The sequence below is a fragment of the Mizuhopecten yessoensis genome, unplaced genomic scaffold, assembly GCF_002113885.1.
Source record: "Mizuhopecten yessoensis strain PY_sf001 unplaced genomic scaffold, ASM211388v2 scaffold6363, whole genome shotgun sequence".
NCBI classification, from domain to species: domain Eukaryota; kingdom Metazoa; phylum Mollusca; class Bivalvia; order Pectinida; family Pectinidae; genus Mizuhopecten; species Mizuhopecten yessoensis.
Genome location: NW_018406512.1, coordinates 1226526 through 1247842, shown reverse-complemented (window position 1 = coordinate 1247842; position 21317 = coordinate 1226526). Strand labels below are relative to the sequence as shown.

The window sequence follows — 21317 nt, the reverse complement described above, 5'->3', positions numbered from 1 at the left end:
GGTGGCACAACGTAGATATCAACCCTAGGCTGCATTACACCAACACTGCCTTGTTACGGTGGCACAACGTAGATATCAACCCTAGGCTGCATTACACCAACACTGCCTTGTTACGGTGGCACAACGTAGATATCAACCCTAGGCTGCATTACACCAACACTGCCTTGTTACGGTGGCACAACGTAGATATCAACCCTAGGCTGCATTACACCAACACTGCCTTGTTACGGTGGCACAACGTCTATATCACCCCTAGGCTGCGTTACACTAACACTGCCTTGTTACGGTGGCACGCCGTAGATGTCATCCCTAGGCTTCATTACACTAACACTGCCTTATTACGGTGGCACAACGTAGATATCTTCCCTAGGCTTCGTTACACTAACACTTCCTTGTAACGGTGGCACGCCGTAGATATCAACCCTAGGCTGCATTACACTAACACTGTCTTGTTACGGTGGCACAACGTAGATATCAACCCTAGGCTGCATTACACTAACACTGTCTTGTTACGGTGGCACAACGTAGATATCAGCCCTAGGCTGCATTACACTAACACTGTCTTGTTACGGTGGCACAACGTAGATATCAACCCTAGGCTGCATTACACCAACACTGCCTTGTTACGGTGGCACAACGTAGATATCAGCCCTAGGCTGCATTACACTAACACTGTCTTGTTACGGTGGCACAACGTAGATATCAACCCTAGGCTGCATTACACCAACACTGCCTTGTTACGGTGGCACAACGTAGATATCAACCCTAGGCTTCATTACACTTACACTGCCTTGTGACGGTGGCACAACGTAGATATCACCCTTAGGCTTCGTTACACTAACACTGCCTTGTTACAGTGGCACAACGTAGATATCACCCCTAGGCTTCATTACACTAACACTGCCTTATTACGGTGGCACGCCGTAGATATCACCTCAAGGCTTCATTACACTAACACTGCCTTGTTACGGTCGCACGCCGTAGATATCACCCCTAGGCTTCGTTACACTAACACTGCCTTATTACGGTGGCACAACGTAGATATCTTCCCTAGGCTTCGTTACACTAACACTTCCTTGTAACGGTGGCACGCCGTAGATATCAACCCTAGGCTTCATTACACTTACACTGCCTTGTGACGGTGGCACAACGTAGATATCACCCTTAGGCTTCGTTACACTAACACTTCCTTGTTACGGTGGCACGCCGTAGATATCACCCCTAGGCTTCATTACACTTACACTGCCTTGTGACGGTGGCACAACGTAGATATCACCCCTAGGCTTCGTTACACTAACACTGCTTTGATACGGTGGCACGCCGTAGATATGGCCCCTAGGCTTCATTACACTAACACTGCCTTGTAACGGTGGCACAACGTAGATATCACTCATAGGCTTCGTTACACTAACGCTGCCTTGTTACGGTGGCACGCCGTAGATATCACCCCTAGGCTTCATTACACTTACACTGCCTTGTTACGGTGGCACGCCGTATATATCAACCCTAGGCTTCATTACACTAACACTGTCTTGTTACGGTGGCACAACGTAGATTTCACCCCTAGGCTTCGTTACACTAGCACTGCCTTGTTACGGTGGCACGCCGTAGATGTCACCCCTAGGCTTCATTACACTAACCCTGCCTTGTTACGGTGGCACGCCGTAGATGTCATCCTTAGGCTTCATTACACTAACACTGCCTTGTAACGGTGGCACAACGTAGATATCACTCATAGGCTGCGTTACACTAACGCTGCCTTGTTACGGTGCCACGCCGTAGATATCACCCCTAGGCTTCGTTACACTAACACTGCCTTGTTACGGTGGCATGCCGTATATATCAACCCTAGGCTGCATTACACTAACACTGTCTTGTTACGGTGGCACAACGTAGATATCACCCCTAGGCTTCGTTACACTAACACTGTCTTGTTACGGTGGCACGCCGTAGATATCACCCCTAGGCTTCTTTACACTAACACTGCCTTGTTACGGTGGCACGCCGTAGATATCAACCCTAGGCTTCGTTACACTAGCACTGCCTTGTTACGGTGGCACGCCGTAGATGTCACCCCTAGGCTTCGTTACACTAACACTGTCTTGTTACGGTGGCACGACGTAGATATCACCCCTAGGCTTCATTACACTATCACTGCCTTGTTACGGTGGCACAACGTAGATATCACCCCTAGGCTTCGTTTAACTAACACTGCCTTGTTACGGTGGCACGCCGTAGATATCAACCCTAGGCTTCGTTACACTAACACTGCCTTGTTAAGGTGGCACGCCGTAGATATCACCCCTATCTTAGTCCTTACATAGAAAATTTGGAGGCAGAGATGAGTGTGAGTTAAGTTTGTCGTTATCAAATATACACAAAGATTGGTATGTTACTCAATATACACATAAAGAAGCAAATCGCAACACAGCGTATCTTGTAAAAAGCCACGTTTGGGCAATTCTAGCTACATTGAGGCTTTGACAATAGAAAAAATCACTATATGATATATAAATTGATAAAAATATCAGCTGTTATATAAAAAATAAAGCATATCTTTGTAATGTAAATTTTTTGATATATTTCTACAAGGCAAAGATGATGTAAACATTTTCAGAAGAAGACGAAGAACACTTTGTTTCTTAATTGCTACAATTAACAACTGTCTATGTCTGGCTATGTGATATAATGTAAGGTAGCGCACAAAAGTATTCAATTCTAGGAAGAGGGGATGTGAGATAAAGTCAAATTCAGTTGTAATACAAATTTCAATCATATTGAGATTAATGATGTAAACGAAAACAGTAGGAAGGATTAACAAAGGGGCCCATCGAACATGGTAACCCCGCAATTCAAATATATCTTGGCGAAATAAAAGCATCTTTCAGCAAGCTTTAACTGAAATTATTTTTGTAGCTTGCTCCAAGTAAAATCGAGGTTACAAGCTACAATCATGTAGTGGAAGAACAATCATGTAGTGGAAGTACAATCATGTAGTGTAAGGTTTATAACTAGTCTTGATATGTTTTATCTCACGACGAAAATATAGGCTACATACATGCTGCACATCGTTAAATCTAGTTGTGTATTAGGATACCAAACGATATATTAACTTCATGAAAGATTGATAAAAGCCACAATCCTACCTTCATTTCATTTCCATTGAGCAGCTCATTGGATTCCGTGGCGTTGATTTGTCTGCAAAACACAAAAGCATAAAAACTTGGTTTCACTTTTGTGACTGGATGCAGTCTATTTACTGGAAGTATAATGGTTCGTTTGGACTCGTGCTATCTAACATCAAGTAATATACTATGTTTTTTTAATTGTTTGATATCCAGACTAAGATCGCATGTCTATTACGTTGTTGGCTCTCCATGTTAGGGTATAAATTAATTAAGATCTGAACTGTTTAAAAAAACAAAGCAAACTAGTCTTTACAAGGAAGCAATTTCATTATAAAATGTAAAATTAAAGAATTTATCGTTGGAACACGTAACATTTCATCAAATACGAAAACAGTTCACATATGATTTATAATACAGTATTTGAGTGATTTAGAGTAACCATCTCGTGATGCTTATCTGAAGCACTGTTAAGTTGTTTGTGTAATAAAACACAGTGTCTGCTATCAGACCTGCAGGGCTCTGTTGGTATCAAAGGATTCTCTTGTAAACATGCATGTTTTAGGCCATACCATTAAACGCTTACACAAGCTCTAATGGTTTATCAAAGAATCATGCTATACACGTGTTAGGCCTTGATAGCATCTAGTGATCTGCTGAAACAAATAATATCGTAACAAGGAGGAAATGCCATTTTGACGAAGATTTGTTCAAAGAGGTAGACAACACGTCTCTCGATCTGAATTTAATTAATCTACCAACGTTTCTACATACAACCACATAAAGGAAGCGTATATGATGTTCCCGAAGGCAACACACATAAACAAGGATTGCAGATTTCCTGCAAACTTATCGGTTAGTTGGTGCACTTCTTCGAAACACATCGTTATATTCTTTCGGAACGCATCGGTTAAACACGTTAACGAGTATTTAGCTATTGTACATAAAGTGAGGTGATCATCATGAAGCTCGTTATATGCCTACGTGAAGGTGCATTTAATAGAATACCAATTAAAGGTTTACTTTTAAAGAAAATCACAAAAAGGTTAGCTGTTACTTAAACACAAATAATCCCGATGAACGCCTGAAAGGAAATTTACAATAAGATAAAAATGACCTTTAGCACCTCTCAGAAATACTGCTTACAATTGTCTGGTGGAGAGTAGCAATGGCTATGATATGTCCAATATTTTACTATGTGTTGATATCGTGGTATATTTGCTGTTTGTTGATTTGCTGTGTGTTGATACTGTGGTATATTTGATATGTGTTGATTTGCTGTGTGTTGATACTGTGGTATATTCGCTGTGAAATGATATCGCGGTATATTTGTGGTGTGTTGATTTGCTGTGTATTGGAACTGTGGTATATTTTATGTGTGATGATAGTGTGGTATATTTGTGATGTGATGATAGTGTGGTATATTTCTTGTAAGTAGATGCTGTGGTATATTTGTTTTATGTTGATATTGCGGTATATGTGTTGTGTGTTGATGCCGTTGCATATTTTGTTGTGTATGTTGACAACATGATTTATATTCATATTTTTGTTTATTTTACATTAAATATGGACATACTGAACAAAATTTTCAGTTCTATTTATGTCGGTCCAAAGTGAGTTACATGACATACGCAGATTTGATTGAGCGATACACTGCTATCAAAGTCTGCCTTAAAACATAAATCAATCGTGTTTGTTACGTGTGTTACAAGTGAAACCCCTTGTACGTGACAAGAAGCACGATACATGTCATCACCCAATCTGATTGAGGCTGCGTGCAGATGTATGTCACTTTCAATCTAATGCAATAAAACTTATTGTGAACGTTAATTTAAAATGCAAACCGCCACCAGCAACTCCACCAAAATAAAGTAAAGTGTTTACCTTGTCGCCATGTCCATCCTGTAAGATATCGTAAGGCCGTATTACCACTACACACATACACTGTTCTAGGGTGTAACATTGACGTGCACTTACAGTACATTTCAAGTTCTATTAAAGGAACAGTATTCGTTACCATTGTTTATCTATATCTTTACATTTCACTGACATGATTGTTAAATCTTATTATAGTTAAAGTTTATTTAATACCGCACCAACTAGATGACACTTAAATTTAGCTTTATAACAATCTTTAACATTTAAGATAGCATTAAGGTACAGTGTATACAAAATAGCATGTCAGAACGTTCACACACAGGACCACAGCGTTAACATATAAATACAAAATATACCACAGAGTCAACGAAAAAAATCAAAAATATCACAGTGTCAACACACAAGAACAAACGATACCACAGTGTAAATAGACATGAACAAAATATGCCACGATGTCAAAACACAAGGACAAACGATACCACAGCGTAAATAGACATGAACAAAATATGCCATGGTGTCAACACACAAGACCAAAAATTACCATAGAGTCAACACACGAGAACGAAATATACCACAGTGTCAACACAAAAGGACAAAATATACCACAGCGTCAACACACAAGAACACAATATACCACAGCGTCAACACACAAGAACAAAATATACCATAGTGTCAACACACAAGGATAAAATATACCATAGTGTCAACACACAAGGATAAAATATACCACAGCGTCAATACACAAGAACACAATGCACAACAGTGTTAACACACAAGGACACAATATACCATCAACGCACTGTAATGTTTAACACAGCGTCAACATACAAGGACAAAACACTTATTAATAGTCCAGGCAAACAGAGAGCAACGAGCATTCAGGAGTAGATGAAGCTTTCTTCAGTAAAACTTTAATTAAACAGACCAATGTTGTTATGAGAACAAGCTATGTCTTTATTGCAGACCTTGTTGCCTTAACATGCATTCCCTCGTCGCCAGAGGGCGACGTCTGCTATAAAGTATGACTCACTGAGGTAAAGAACGGGACCGTCTACTTCACACGGGACACCTACATCGGTAAGGCCATCAATCAATCTCTCATTAGAAATAACCACCAGTCGATTAATTAAAACCAACAGGAATCATTTAACTATTATGTTAGGCTCGAGTAAGCATGACAGCAGCGCTGGTGTATGTTGTGAAACGACATACTCAGTCAGGTATACAGTTAGGAAGATAGACAAATTTAAATCCTTTTTGTTTCCTTTTAATATATTGCTATCTCGGCACAATGTAAATTACCAAACAATGTAGAGTTAGGTATCATTATCAAAACACATCGGAGGAGATATTGGGGGGGGGGGGGATTGATTTGGTGTCGAGTGTTAGAAACCTGAGGCGGTAATATAAATCATCGACACGTATTGTACTTAACTGTTTATACTTAAGTTCACGTGGAGTTTAGCTACCAATATAAGGGAGATAACTGGCACTATATGTATATCAATATGAAACACAATTCCATCAGATGAATATCAATCTGTATTGATGCGTATAATAACAGACCTTGGCAAAGCTACGTGAATATCGTTGCGTAATTTGTTTTTTATTATACTTAAACTATACATGGTTTCGAATAAATTGATTAATTAGAAACAAACAAAAACGTTTCAACTTGACCTGGTGACTTGTTGGATTCATAATTTAGATGAAATATCTTGAAGTGAGTCTATCAACACCGCAATTACAATACGTACACCCTATCACTTTATATACATTCATTTAAAATAGTCAAACCCACGAAAGTGTTTGTAAAGTAACCTTAGTGAGGTACATACATAAGCCAATTCACTATCTGTCATTTTATTAAACCCTGATATAATAAGAGGACACTCATTCCGATAAACCAAACCACAAAAAAAGCAAATGGTTTGAGACAGCGAGCGTGTCTGTATATATCTGTTTAAACAGTAAACAGTGAAAGTTCATAATTGAGATCCAGGAACTGACGACAAGCATAAAATGTCTTCAGAGTAGATTGAAGATTTCCGGTAGAAAACCCTGGCAATACACTTTAAGTAGAAGTTAATTTGTCAAATGGAGGTATTATATTTATCGCACGTGTTGTCCTATATTTGCAATTAAAGGGTACAGCTTAGCATATTACACTCCATAACGATGTGCATGACGACCATTAAGATTGTGCAGAGTGTCCTATCTGCTGATGGAACAGGTATGCACGGCTGCATATTCAACAGTTGCCAATAAACGACGCATTTATCAAGGCTTTAGATCAAAGTAAGCAATCTTTATTAATTTCGATACTTCAAAATACACGTTATACCACTCAGTAACCTTGTTTTAGAAGCCATTTGTTGGTTTATTAAGACTTAAAAGGCAGTAATGATATTACCTAGGCGACGGGAGAGGTATTTAAATCAAAGTATCTGGCTGTATCTCTCACAAGACAAGCTTTGACAGGTGAAACAGACCACATGATCGGCCATATTACGGCATCATAACGCAGCGATTAGGTGATAGATTGATCGATAATGTTATGTAATATATCTGGTTTTCGAAAACGTTATCTGCTGTTACAATGATTTAAGTGTTAATCTAACAAAATAAATGGAATTATTTTAGGGCTATCCACTCCAGATATAACCATGCAGCAGTAGAGACCTCTTTCCTCACTGATAGACATATCCAATATGTTATATTACAGGTAATTATATCTAGATTAATTAGCCTCCTTTCTAAAGGGTGCTAAATATCGTCCCATTGGTAATGGTCAAATGATTCTGTATTAGTGTAAACTATATATTATCCTAAATTGACGTTATGAATTGGAATAACTCGAACACAAATGTTTCAATGAAGAGGTAGATGAACAGTATTTGTCCGAGTATGAACGTTAGTCAGATATTGATCTGGGGGTGTTATGGAATAACTGACAGGCTGTTTTGTTCTATGATGCCCAGATATAGAGGAATCCCCACAGGGGGTTTATAACACGTATGACCTCTTTTTCGTTTCTTCAATATTGATTCTTTGTTTTCCCTAAATACATTTGGTTACCCCGTTGCAATGTCACTGGACGTGGTGTGGTGTTGTACTGTACTTGAACAAGTTCTATGTCTATACGTATGCACCTTCTTCATATCACCAAAGCAGTTATAAACAGATAACAAATCCTTACACCATCCATCAATCATCGTCGGATATTAAAAATAACTTCAATGGACGTTTGAAGTGGATACTTTACAAAAATAATTCAGGTATGTTTACTATGTGATCATGTGAAAAGATCGATATGTGATTTACCCTTGTGTTGTATAAGTTGAGACATTCAACACGATTTTCATCAAAAATACACCGTGTAAACAACTTGTGTCGTATGTAGGAGAGCAGGGTGTGTTGAGGACGTGTAACATTAGATGTATTACCCGTTGATGGGAACACGGCCTGACACCAGCAGGTTGTAGAGATGGTTATTAATAGTTAACAATGGTTATGTATGGAAGAATCAAAATGTCTCCAGATTTCACTCTATTTTCATTCCATAAATACCCTAATGGTTGTAATTATCAGGGTTGAGTTTGATTTTATAATGAGTTGAAATTATGATTCATGTTTTCCCAAGATAATCATGATGAAAGAGTTTTCAAACATTAACGTCTCCGGTTATTTGTAACGGTATAGTGGCATACGGGTTGGCCTTTCCCATTAAAGCGTTCTGAAAGACATTCCTTGTTGTTACTACTTATACAAAGTACATTGCGTTCAAATTGTCCTCGCATCCATCTTCAATATCTCAAATTCAAATATATTTTGCAAAATGTCAAGATAGCTAAATGTTCAGTCTAATATCAAGAACGAAAGATACCTTCCAAGATCATTTCACATTTGAACATTCTACTGTTTGAAAATATTTTCCCATCACATTACGTTTTGTAAATGGAGTTTTAATTGATACAGAGTAAACTGTTTTTCATTTCATGTGTTCTTGTTAAAGTTATCAAAATGTATTCTGTCGTAATCGCAGTAGTGTCATGCTACCTGTAGGTGATGTATTGTTCGTGTGAAATAAGTGTTATCTTAAAACTGACCAAGTTAGAAACGTGAAACCACACACCCATAGACATGTGATGTGAATAATACTACACATACAAAGCACAATTCAACTTTATGCTATTGACTGAAATGCTTTGGGACTCATATTATAAAAAAGGCCTTGTTCATCGACCAGTAACCCATATTTCTGTCAATAGAGTTTTCTTTATTCATCGAATATGCAATATAACTACATTAACGGTACATGTTTGACAGTTAAGGAGAACACCCATTATCTATTCCTAAGCTCCCATAAAATCCCCCCCCCCCCCCCCCCCAGTTGAGAGATCATTTAATATGTATGAGAACCCCTGTTACATCAATTAAATACATCCTAAACAAATAGGTTTTCATTAATTTTGTATTCTATAAAAGAATACGAGGGTAGCTTCAGACAGCAGAAAGATAACAGAGAGCTTGTGACTTAAAAACCCATGCATCTTTTTGTGGTAGGCTTCCCGTTGCCAGAACAGTAGGCGCGGATCGCCTATCGCTGACCAAGCCATACATAATGCATGGGGATAGCGCTAAGAAGCAGATACATAGCCGAAACGTTATGTAAGCGTTTTAAATAATGCAAAAAAGAAAACGACTGTCTTTTTATCGAGTAATTCATCGCCGAATTTGATTGTCACGTTTAGGGGCCTAGAGGAGCCGTGTAATGTATTGGAGGTTTTGGCCATGATTTGGGTTTGTACACTGTAGGTAAGGTCACTTGTTAGATAATTCTCCAACAAAAATTAGAATTACATTTGTGTGTATTATGTTTTAAATTTAATGACATGACAGTTCTTTTGAAATTTTACAGTATACTTGAATATATGTTTTCAAAGGTCTCCGTGTCAATAATTTCGTTATATATATTTTGCCGTGTTTATCGACCGTGTTTATCGACTGGTTTATCGACTGTGTTTATCGACTGTGTTTATCGATTCTGAGCTCGATTTCTGGTTGTGTTGACACTTCGGTACTATTGTTATTATTTTTGTCTGTTATGATTATTTAATATTTTTATGACAGCTAAGTAATCCCGTAAACCTTCCTTCAAATATGCTCAAAACAGTTACATTATTATATGTTTGTGGCACTAACCCTTAATAAAGTACAATAAGTCATCATCCATATGTAGATATAGGAAATATATAGAGGCCTCAACCAGGATGAGATAACAAAATTCCTGTATTAAGTTCCCAAATACTCGCCTATTTTTTCAGAAAAACTAAAAGGATACAATTACATAATCACATATGTGGTGTGTGTATACAATGAATGATAACTAAAAAAATCCCAGGCATTGTTGACATTTAAATATGTTGCTATTCCACTTTTACTAGTTATATGGAAACAGGTTACATTTACGTTTATACCGTCACTATGGTTACCATACCGTCATCGCACGCTTTAGATCAGTTACACGGTGTGGGAACTATAGCAATTGTTGTACAGGGTCTCGTTCGTTGTCGTAACATATCTTAGACTCGAGGAGAGACTCACAATTAATACGCAGGTCACAAAGCTACGGCAGTGACATCATCCTTCTGATTCATTTATCTAACACATGTTGCTAAAATTATTAGTTTTCTTATACGTTTTCTAATCCATTACACACGATGATTTTAATCTGGAATTATGTTTTTACGATTTTGTTTACCTGTTATGACGGAACCAAGACAACTATTTACACATTACAAGAAGTATCAATCATTATACTTATTATTACAAAACAAATATCTTTGCTTCAAGTTGGTTGCTAGCGAGTAGAAATGCTAGTTTGCAAATGTCTTTTTCAAACATTGGACTTGCAAAATGTCATTGTGTGATATGACTTTCCCTTGCTCGATAACATGCCTGGTGACATCGATGTAAGCATTCTAGTTTTCGCTTTTAGAACGTACTATTACTTGGATAAGACCTGGATTTACAAGGCGAGTGTCACTGATGCCACAGAAAGCGCTAATCCTTACTGTTTTATTAACAGATTGGTATCAATTGGTTGCTATTTTACTTAATAACTAAGAAGTTACCTACAGAGCACATTGTTTCATTTTTAGGAGGTTTCATGGAGGTCCATCATTTTGTTTTGGTGTCTCCTCACTTCTCTTTGCATTGGCTCTAGATATTGTCCTAGTGCTGACACCGTGTTAATTTGTTTTCTTTTTTACATATTAATAATAAAAAAAGACAGATACATAGTCTTTGAAAGAGTATGATAGGGAAACCATCAATCAACGACGCTCCAAAACAATGACAAATATATACCCGATGGAATTAAAATAGGAAATCAATCGGTAGAACATCTGTGTCGGTACAACTAGTTTCCTAATCACATCGTAAAGAAACATGCTTTCAAATTAGGTTGACGACAAATTTAATTGTTCGTTGTCATGGAGCAAGGTTTACAAGCCAGTTGATCGGGAGCTGAGGAGCTCCGTCGTCGTATATCAGTCCATCATGCACGGATACGTCGGCACCAGCTGTAGAGTCGACAGTAAAAGTGTCACATCTAACACAGGAGACTCGTACATCGAAAATATGGAAGTGTTCTCGATGTTTTTGAGATTCCGGTAGTAAGTTTGTTGGGCTCTATGGAGATACGATCGACCTACTGCAACACGTAGACGAGCAATCGCGTGCCAATAAAATTGGAGCGTTTGAGTCACGTGATTCATAAGGATGTCATCACAACCTACTTCCAACACAGCTACAATAGATCACGTAATGTACGATTACAGGAGGAATGGAAGAGATCCGATACCATAATGAACACGGATACAAACTGCAATCAGTGCGACACAAAGGGCAACAACATGAGCTGCAAAGACACCAAAGCAGCACAAACCGATAAAACATACAGAAACAAAACTAATAAAAACTGAAAACACAACCTTAACCAAGGAGACACCAAACCACAAGAAAAATAAACAGGAACTGAATTGACACCAAAGCAACATGAACTGAGGAGACAGGAAAAACAACACGACCGAGAACACACCAAAACAACAGGTACTGAGGAAATATCAAAACAACAGGTACTGAGGAAATATCAAAACAACAGGTACTGAGGAAATACCAAAACAACAGGTACTTAGTAGACACCAAAACAGCAGGACCTGGAGAGATAACAAAGCAACTTCAATTGTGGTACTAGGGTGACACTAAACCAGCAGGAAAGATATCACCCCTTACAGACGAACTGAAGGGAAATCAGGCGTATCGAAAGTATTGGGGTTTCTTACACAAATGTTAAAAATAAAATAAAATAAATCAACTATTACAATTTGATGGAATCCTTGTTTTCATTTTTACTCATATTTTCGTCTTCACGTCTGCATTTTAGAATCTTTGCAAAGACGTCATGTAAATACCACCTTGTTCAATTATGTGCACATTGCTTGTTAAATGTATGAAAGTGATTGCAAGCCTTTGTTGTTTGTTTTCACAATTATAACCATTACTATTATCCATATGTTGTAAAGCGCCTTAGAGTAATTTTACAAATTATATAGGGCGGTATATAAATGCTGTATATTATTATTATATTATATTATATTTTAAGACAAATCGTTTCAGTATGGTTATTATCATATTACAAAGGGGATCACAAAACGTCAGGCAGGCTTCCTTAACTACTGCTGTTATATTGCTTCGGGAAATGCAAGTGTAGGGGAGGCCTGGCTTAAACCGTCAGTGATGTAGTCTATGCAATCTGTTACATCAGGAAATACCTCCGGTTAGATAAAACAAGGCTGATCCCCGACCCTGTTCCAACAGTTATCTATCACGTGGAGCTGCCCTACACGACTACCCCGACATTTGTAACTTTTAAAAGAAACAAACATATCTATCTAAGTGGAACCATACAAAAATCGATTTGTGGAGGCATGGAAAAAACGGCGGAACATTTCAGATTTGTTTCTGTTAAGAGTAAGACGAAATAATTAATTCTCGAGCTAACGAAAGTTTCATTGAACCTTGCATTTACGATTGATATCGACCGCGCTGGGAATTTGAATTAAATTGTAGCGCTGCTGTCCGACAATACACAAGTGTAATCCATTAGGGCGGATTGTCGAGGAAGTTTGAAGGAAAAAATGGTGTGCAAGATGATGTATGGCGAACTTCCTGTTTAACAGGAAACAAAATACTTTATTCATCTTGACAACACGTTTGTTTGCATTTTTTCTGAGTTTCTTTCCACACTTTGTCTGAAGTCAAACTTCCGTTCCCCGAGTGAGTTGATTTATCATTTATAGAGCTCGTTTTTTATCTCTTATTAATGGGAATACAGACTGGCCTACTGCACGTATCGTATTTTATATACATTTGAAACTGTGCGTCTTAAACATATTTTATTTCTCAAATAAGGACACAAATTAGTTCCGTATCTATAAAAATAGTTCAGGAATAATTCATCAGAAAGAAGATCATAAAAGGTGACATCACCAGAGTATGAAGGAACTCGTGAACCACATATAACCATAAACCAATATAACCTATATATATTACTTCAGTTATTTCACTATTCAACTACTACCTTAAAATCGACTTCCCTAACTTAGACCAAACTGACTGTGTCGAAATGAGTACAATCACCTTCTGGTAGGTGGCCTTAACAGTGTTGGGGTCGGGGGGAAAGTACCACTAAATCTGGTGTATTTGAAATGAAGTAGGAAGCGGAAGTGGAAAGCAAACACACTATAGTAAACTCAGAATATAATCCCATAAGAAAAAAAGCAAGGCATCAAAAGGAAAGAAAAAACATCGTGAATCCCCAGGAACGCCTAGACGTAAACACATCCTGACAATGTGAGGGCCTAACCAGGAAAAGTTCACAACGTGAACGGGACAGACTCATTTTGTCGAGGAAAACATTTTAACACTTGATCTGACCGTTGAGTAGTGTTATACATATGTAGATAGCACGTAGTATATATGACCACAATTAAAATGTACATAATGCATGTTAACGTGCTCGAGCACCTTCTTGTATACCCGGTGTTATTTTTAGGTATTCGTTAATGTAAATTTGAGTTAGCATGTTGATTTTGTTACACTCCATTACACAAACACTATGACTGGTACTATATAACTGATGGTCTATTTATTTACCATATTTTTAATTGATGTGTTAAATGTATTGATGTGAATACCGGTTATATGATAAAACCTAATTAAGCTACTCACACCTCAACCATTTAAGAACTATTAAATTGATCGATATCTGACAAGCGTCGGACAATATTTTTTCCCCAGCCACGTTAAAATCTCCCCGAAAGCAGTTATATGTTATCTGCACGTTAAGCCGCTTTTTATTTAAACTTTCGCGGAGTCTTTTTCCCTCCGAACAGTATTATAAGCAAATATTCCTAATGTAGTCGATAAAATGGTCCATAGCTACTTGCTTCAACTTTATAACCGGTGGGATGTGTATGGTAAGTTACTCTTCAAAAGCACAGGTATCGTTGTCTAAATTTGGTTTACAGAAGTTTAAGGCGTTTTTACGGGTATGTTGGAGAAAACATGAATATCTATTTGTAAATAATATAATTTCCCACTCACTTGACTACATGTCATACCCCAACGCACCACATTGTTGACACAAATACATTGAGGACCAAAGCACAGCTAACTTATCATCGCTTCACAGTAACATATACGTTAGGATTTTGGAATAAACGTTGTCTTATCGGTAAAGATTATCAAGGCCTATATAATCTCTTTCACCACCAGTGAGCTAGAACATATAATGTGAGTTACGTCGTGTGATCCAGTGCGGATAACTGTAAGTGACGCGCAGTGATTCAATAAAGGTTTTTTCCGATTTACGATGTATGAGAACTTGCACTCACACAAGTCAACGTCAGGTAATCATGATTTAACACAATCTTACGCCAAATATTGAGTTTTTTTGTTATACTGGTGTATGCCAGAAATTTAAATTGCTTCAGAAAGTAGGTCACAGTAAACATTTATATAGATGTATGGCTTTGAAATACTAGTTGCTCCATAATTTATGTTTTACACCCGGAGAGTTTTGTTGATGTATAAGTGCTAATGGTAAACTGTGATCCGTAAACATTAAATACCTACTATCTGGGGCTAGGTAAGTAGTTTGCTGTGGTGCTGTTGTTACTGTTGGGTTGAGGTAAGGTCAATTGATGTATTAACGCTGAGTGATTTAATTCTTCCTTTTTTTTATTCCATTCCCTTCCTAGTTGATTCTCTCTCTCTCCCTCACCCTTTCTATCTAGCCTCCAGCTTCTCACTATATCCAAGTTTCGTTCATATCCAACTCTTGTATAAGTCTTAAAATGTCATCTACTGACCCAACCCAATCCCTTTCGTACTTAGCCCTCATCTCTTCCCATCTCCTATTCCTGTCCAACTCTAGCCTTCCATCGACTTGCCGGAACGTATCCTAATCAATCTAAAGAGAACCGTTGACTTGATCTGTGCTATCTCTTTCCACCGTGTGTCATCAAAGCGACTGGTGACATTTCACGAACGTCATTGTTGGTTCATATCCGGATTGTTGGATCAGATTCTTATCCAATTACTCTTTTTTCGTTTAATTCCGGATACCTGCGTCACCGGTGATGTCTCCTATATTAACCATCAAGTACATAGTTCCGGTCGACATGTCAGTTACAGTAATGGTGAATTATGTTGTGCTTTAAATGTCTCTACCAGATTTTTCGCCAAATATTTAAAGACAAAATAATCCGAAATAGCTTGACGTTGTATAGAGACGTATTCATTACTATAAACATATGCCTAATATTGACTCACTACAATTCAATTTTCTATCTTTTTCTTAGACTTTGCACGAGGTATTCTTACCAGAATACCAATCTTTAATTTTGAAAAACATTTTGATGAACGTGTCATTTGCAAATAAAGAAAGGTTCTACATTATTAATAATTCTACATTATTAGGGAGTGATATATTATATGATATGATACAAAAAAATGTATTCGTTGTCGATTCTAATCAGACAATTTGTTTTTAATTGGTTGATAGGGTAAGTAGCTCTCAGCTTTTGTCGTTACAACAGTGTGTTGGTTGTCATTTTGGGAGATGTAATTAAAACAGGGCTCGTGGGAGGTTTAGGGAAATGGAGTCTTCAGAAGGTGTAGGCGAAAATGGGGTCTTTGGGAGGTTTAGGGAAAAGAGGGTCTTTGGAGATGTAGGGTGGAGTGAGAGGCAATTTTGCAGAAAACATTTATTGTAAATCTTTGGACATCTATACCACCAGGTGCCGATAAGGAAATAGTCTCGTATTGACAAACAGACTGATTAATAGGTCTTAATCAAACTCCAAAAACACCATTAACCTTGGCTGGCAAGATACGGCATGCGATCTTGTGGTTTTAATGATAGAACACGTACTCCGGCTACTGCAACGCTAGATATCAGGTAAATCAACCCTAACGATCAACAATCCGACCGTCGGAGTTTTACGACTGTACGACCGATACTTTATTCAGGGAAATACAGCTTATCCCTCTCATTCTACTGTGGTACACGTGTTTCTCTGTTGATACTTGTGGTCACATGATCAAAAAAAACGTCAACCATTACTAAAATTGCAACAACAACATGTTAAATTCAAATATTTTCGATCTAGCCGACAACGAAATTTAATAGAATTAAAAGGTTACCAAAGAATGAAGATATGCAACTTGTCGCAACCTTGAAATTCACATCTTATTGTTGATGGTTTGTTCCCGAAAACCAAGAAGCGAAATAAGAAAACGAGAAATAATTACATTAAATTTTGTCTTCTACATATGACCTTGGAAAGATTGACACCATGGACTACTCTTCTGTCCATATCTTGACGTTAAACAATAGTATGCCAATAATATTCATTTCATATTAACAAACTATGACCTTCTATTACAATATGATAATTATTGTTACCTAACTATCAAACTCTCTGACCTTCACCTACATTATGACAGTAATGATCTCTTCACACAATTAAACTCTATGAAAATTACAATATGACTGTAATGGTAACTAGCAAACCCTTTGACCACCTACATTATCACTTCCAATCCCTATGAAATGTGAATGAAAAGTTAATTTCAACATCTGTGAAATTAATTTCCTTAAGTGTTGTATCATTGGATAAAACACATGAAGAAAGTTTTCTTTTACATACCACATTTTAACTGCCAGCAGAAGCTACACAAGAAAGGAACTACTTCTGCAAAATGCAATGCCCTTAATATCATATAGTTTTCTAAATAAAACGACGAGGAAAAAGTGGCTATTTTGAAGAAAATAAAAGATGATGACATTTGTGTTTTAAGATAACCAAGAAGCCCGTTTACAAAGAAAACGAAATAGATAAATTGAAATTCAATGTGTTCACAAATACATAAGGGTTTCGAGTTATGAGACACAAAACTAAGTAAAAGTAAAACATAAAATAGAGATAAACAGATATTTAAAAGGATGATGGCCTCATTTACTCTGTGTGGCATCCGTTATAAAGTCTAACGTCCCGTCCCCAAATCCTAAATCAAATGCTACGGGTCGAAGACTTAAATTAGCATCACACGAGTCTGTCTCACTAATCAAAGCAATAATCATAAGAATAAACAGCAATATATCATAACTTTAATGCCATAACCGTATACTATATAGCGTTGCTTTGTGTAAATAGAGGTTTAGCTGATCAAGTTGTCTTCGGCACGAGCCTAAGGACGGAGAACCTTATTTATCTCAGCTACAAAGACATAATCTTTCCGTAATTGAAAATCACGAGGGCTTGAAACAAAAGACCAAACAGCCATATACAAAACTTCAAATAGATTGATTTTTTTCTGAAATAACGCACCAAAGCGTTGGAGGCCATAAAGGTGATACGTGGTATCGTGAACTTTGCGCGTGGTTTACCCGCAGCAATTTCACCAAGAAGTAATAAGTTAGATATTTTGCCTGCAAGGTAATTGTTGCTGTGACCACCAAACCTCTCTTAGATTTAGATTCGTAAAACCTACACAATCGATCGAAACAACCTTATACTGTACGTCCTTTTCTTATGTCTGTATTTTACGAGAATGCGGGTCATTTTCATTATCTGTACTATCGTGTGGGTACACTTCTCTATCGAAATAAAATCAGCTATACTTGTTACCGGGGGAAATTGTGTGTATGCTTCAACTATTATATAAACTAGACACATACCGTCATAAGTAACGACTTAAGTATGGAACCGTTTGTAACTAGTACAAACTGTGATATTATGTTCTACGTAAGTATGATATAAGTTAGACATAAATCATCTTGGCATATATATGTGTATACCTTATCATTATATAAAATAATTAAACAAATGGTTACGACAAGCCTTGACATTTTCTATAGAAATAATGCATGTACAAAAAGAACGTCAAAGTACAGAACTTCACAAAATCACTTAAGTCTGTAGCTCTCGCGTTTAGTATGCACATTAATCTTACTTGATCTTACTTACTTGGTGAACTAAAGGAAACAAATAGGTATTTCGATATATTGATAATCAATGAATGATATATGTTATACTACCGTACACAATCTATTGCTTAGTAATGGAGACAGATCCAGGGACATTTCCTCAGCCGTGTAGTTACGTGTCTTCTGACCACTTACAGCACGTTAAGCTCTATATATGGGTGTACTGTGACCATTCAAAAGACCTTTACCCGGTCTATATATGGGTAAGACCAGCCTCGATCGTTTACGTGTGTCAATAGAGCTATAATAGTATCATTTTACGGCTCTTTTCCGATAGTTTTACGGATCTGTGTCAAATGTCAAAGATGTTTCAGGCTTTCCGTTACTATCCATAATTAAACACAACGTGATGTAGCTTCCTTAACCGATTTCTCTAAAGCCAATCTGACATTTACTAAGTACAGAACAGTCCGGATATAGTGTTTATTACAGAGTACACAGGGTGTGTATTGATGCCAATATAACACTAATGTCGATAAGTGGTCATCACCATGTCCGTCACTACTGCTTGATTAACCTATCGTCATTATATTAAGCTGACAATTAGACAATAAATCATAGAGATACACCAGGAGCTTAGCCACAGATACTTCCGATCATACATGCTAAATATCAAAACTCTTTTATTGAAACAGATATATCGACCTTTTAGAAACACATGAATGCAATCAATTCCTTACTAAATTGATGATAAAATTATCGTCGAAAACAAAATCAGACGATGAATCAAAAGAAGCAATGCCTGTCGACACAGGCGGCTAATGGATATACAACGATAGAGGAGACTACACAGGGAAAGTCACGGCGACGCCATTGATAACTCCTGCCTTCCCTGGCTACAGGAAATAACATGATCATTAATTCTAATCAATTGCTACAAACAAAATGTTTTCAAAACGATGGAACATTCTGGTCGTTTTTGGGTGTCCCCGACACTTATAGAACAGAATAAATGTAAGTAGAGTTCTAGTTTTATGTTAAAATGGAATTGATACAATATACCAATATACCAAACGTAACACTTGTAAGCAACTTCCCAGGTGGAGGTGGCAGACATGCAAGAATATTTCTTATAAAAAAGACTACCAATAGCTGATTTACCAGACTCTACAAAGATGACTGAACAACCTGCCATCTAGTTCGCAACAGGATTTACGAAATTTTATTAGGGAAATAAAACAGAGGGCGTTTTTTCCCCAAATGAAATTGAAGAAATCAGTGGTATGCATCATGATGGTGTGGTGGGTTCGTCATATAAATGGAAATCCCAACACCCCACATCCCCCTCCTCCAGAGCATTACTGGTCCTACACATTCTACACGTCCATTGAATCCAATTTATTGCATAATCGAATCAATCAGTGGGATAACATTGCATGTTTAATCAAGGGAATTGTGTCAATACTGGTGAAATGGAAACATGCGCAAAACATCTGCGCAGTATTGTCATTTCTTAACAAGCTCTGACAAGACCCAGACAAACAAACATTCGGAAAAATTGATTAGAAAAAAGAGCCACCCTATTGTATATACAGCAGCAGCAGGGCGATGATTACCTGCACTTAGTGACGCGTCCTTTAAATATAAATGTAAATTTGTTCAATTAAAAAACAATATTGCCAATACATTTCATTGTAGTGCTTTCTATCGAATTTTGTTTTTTACAGCCAGTAATGAAGTGCATTGAGAGAAATAGAATATCTTTATAACAAGGGCAATCGACAAAACAAGACTTTGAGTACAATGTTTGTATAGTGAACCTGTTTTAAACACAATTTACTGCTAGGTTGATCAACCTTAAGTGTTTTAAGCTTTTGCTTTGCAATATAATGCTGAGAAGGGACGTAACTCAAGTATAAAGAAAGCCTACCACAAACCATAATGCTTAATTATATTCAAACATTTGGACCTTTGTCTGTTAGCATCAATCTTAGAAATTGCCGTCGATTTTTGTTTACAAAAAACTTAACATTTTATGTTAATCTCATGACACTAGTAAACACAAAATAACATAATTAACAATATGGTATAAACAGTATACTCAGGTACTAAAATACAATACATCTCAATGAACGAAATATTTTTTGACATAATAACGATGATAATAACGTTGTATTAAGGAACCACACTCCGTTAAAAAGCTGTTGTCAAATAGCTTTTGTAGAGACAACAAAAGTCAAAAACAAGTAAACCGACTTTCCTGTTGAAAAACACTCTGGGGGAAATAATTAACATATTTTCGTTGTACTGTAAATGAATCGAACAAAAATAAGAATAAAAAGTATCAAAAATGACAAAGCGACGATCCAAGAAGGACAGAAACCGAGGAGACACCAACACGAAATAAAAGACATAGCATGTATGATTCAATTCCTTAAAAATGGGAGGTCAAAACATGTTCCGAAAGACTTGCCTACAGCAGATGTGCCCTTTCTTATATATGTCGTCAAATTAAGATTATTTTGAACTTGATTCATCAAACACAGATTTTAATAATCTTCCTTCATATTTGACTCTTAAATGTGCTTAAAAAATATCATTAATTGCAAAGATAACTAGGTAAATTATAAACATTTCAAAACTTCAACGGCATTCAACATAATTTGCCGCAAATATAGTCTCAACTTATATATATATCAGTTCGTTGTTAAGAGGTGAAATACGGTTAAAGTTATGGTTCAAAAGAATGAATG

At 37.0% G+C, this 21317-nt stretch overlaps 1 protein-coding gene across 5 annotated transcripts in view; it reads right to left on the bottom strand.

The window, feature by feature from the left end:
* LOC110452054 (endothelin-converting enzyme 1-like) overlaps nucleotides 1–21317 on the bottom strand; it is an 84988-nt gene that overhangs the window by 34427 nt on the left and 29244 nt on the right. For 2 of the 5 annotated variants that reach the window (XM_021500329.1, XM_021500331.1), the window contains exons 2-3: nucleotides 5010–5027; nucleotides 3147–3198 (exon numbers count right to left, since the gene is read on the bottom strand). In XM_021500329.1, the coding sequence (XP_021356004.1) occupies nucleotides 3147–3198; nucleotides 5010–5027 (70 nt within the window). Of the gene's footprint in view, nucleotides 1–3146; nucleotides 3199–5009; nucleotides 5098–21317 lie in introns of those variants that run through there. The other 3 variants (XM_021500330.1, XM_021500332.1, XM_021500333.1) reach the window with 2 other exon arrangements.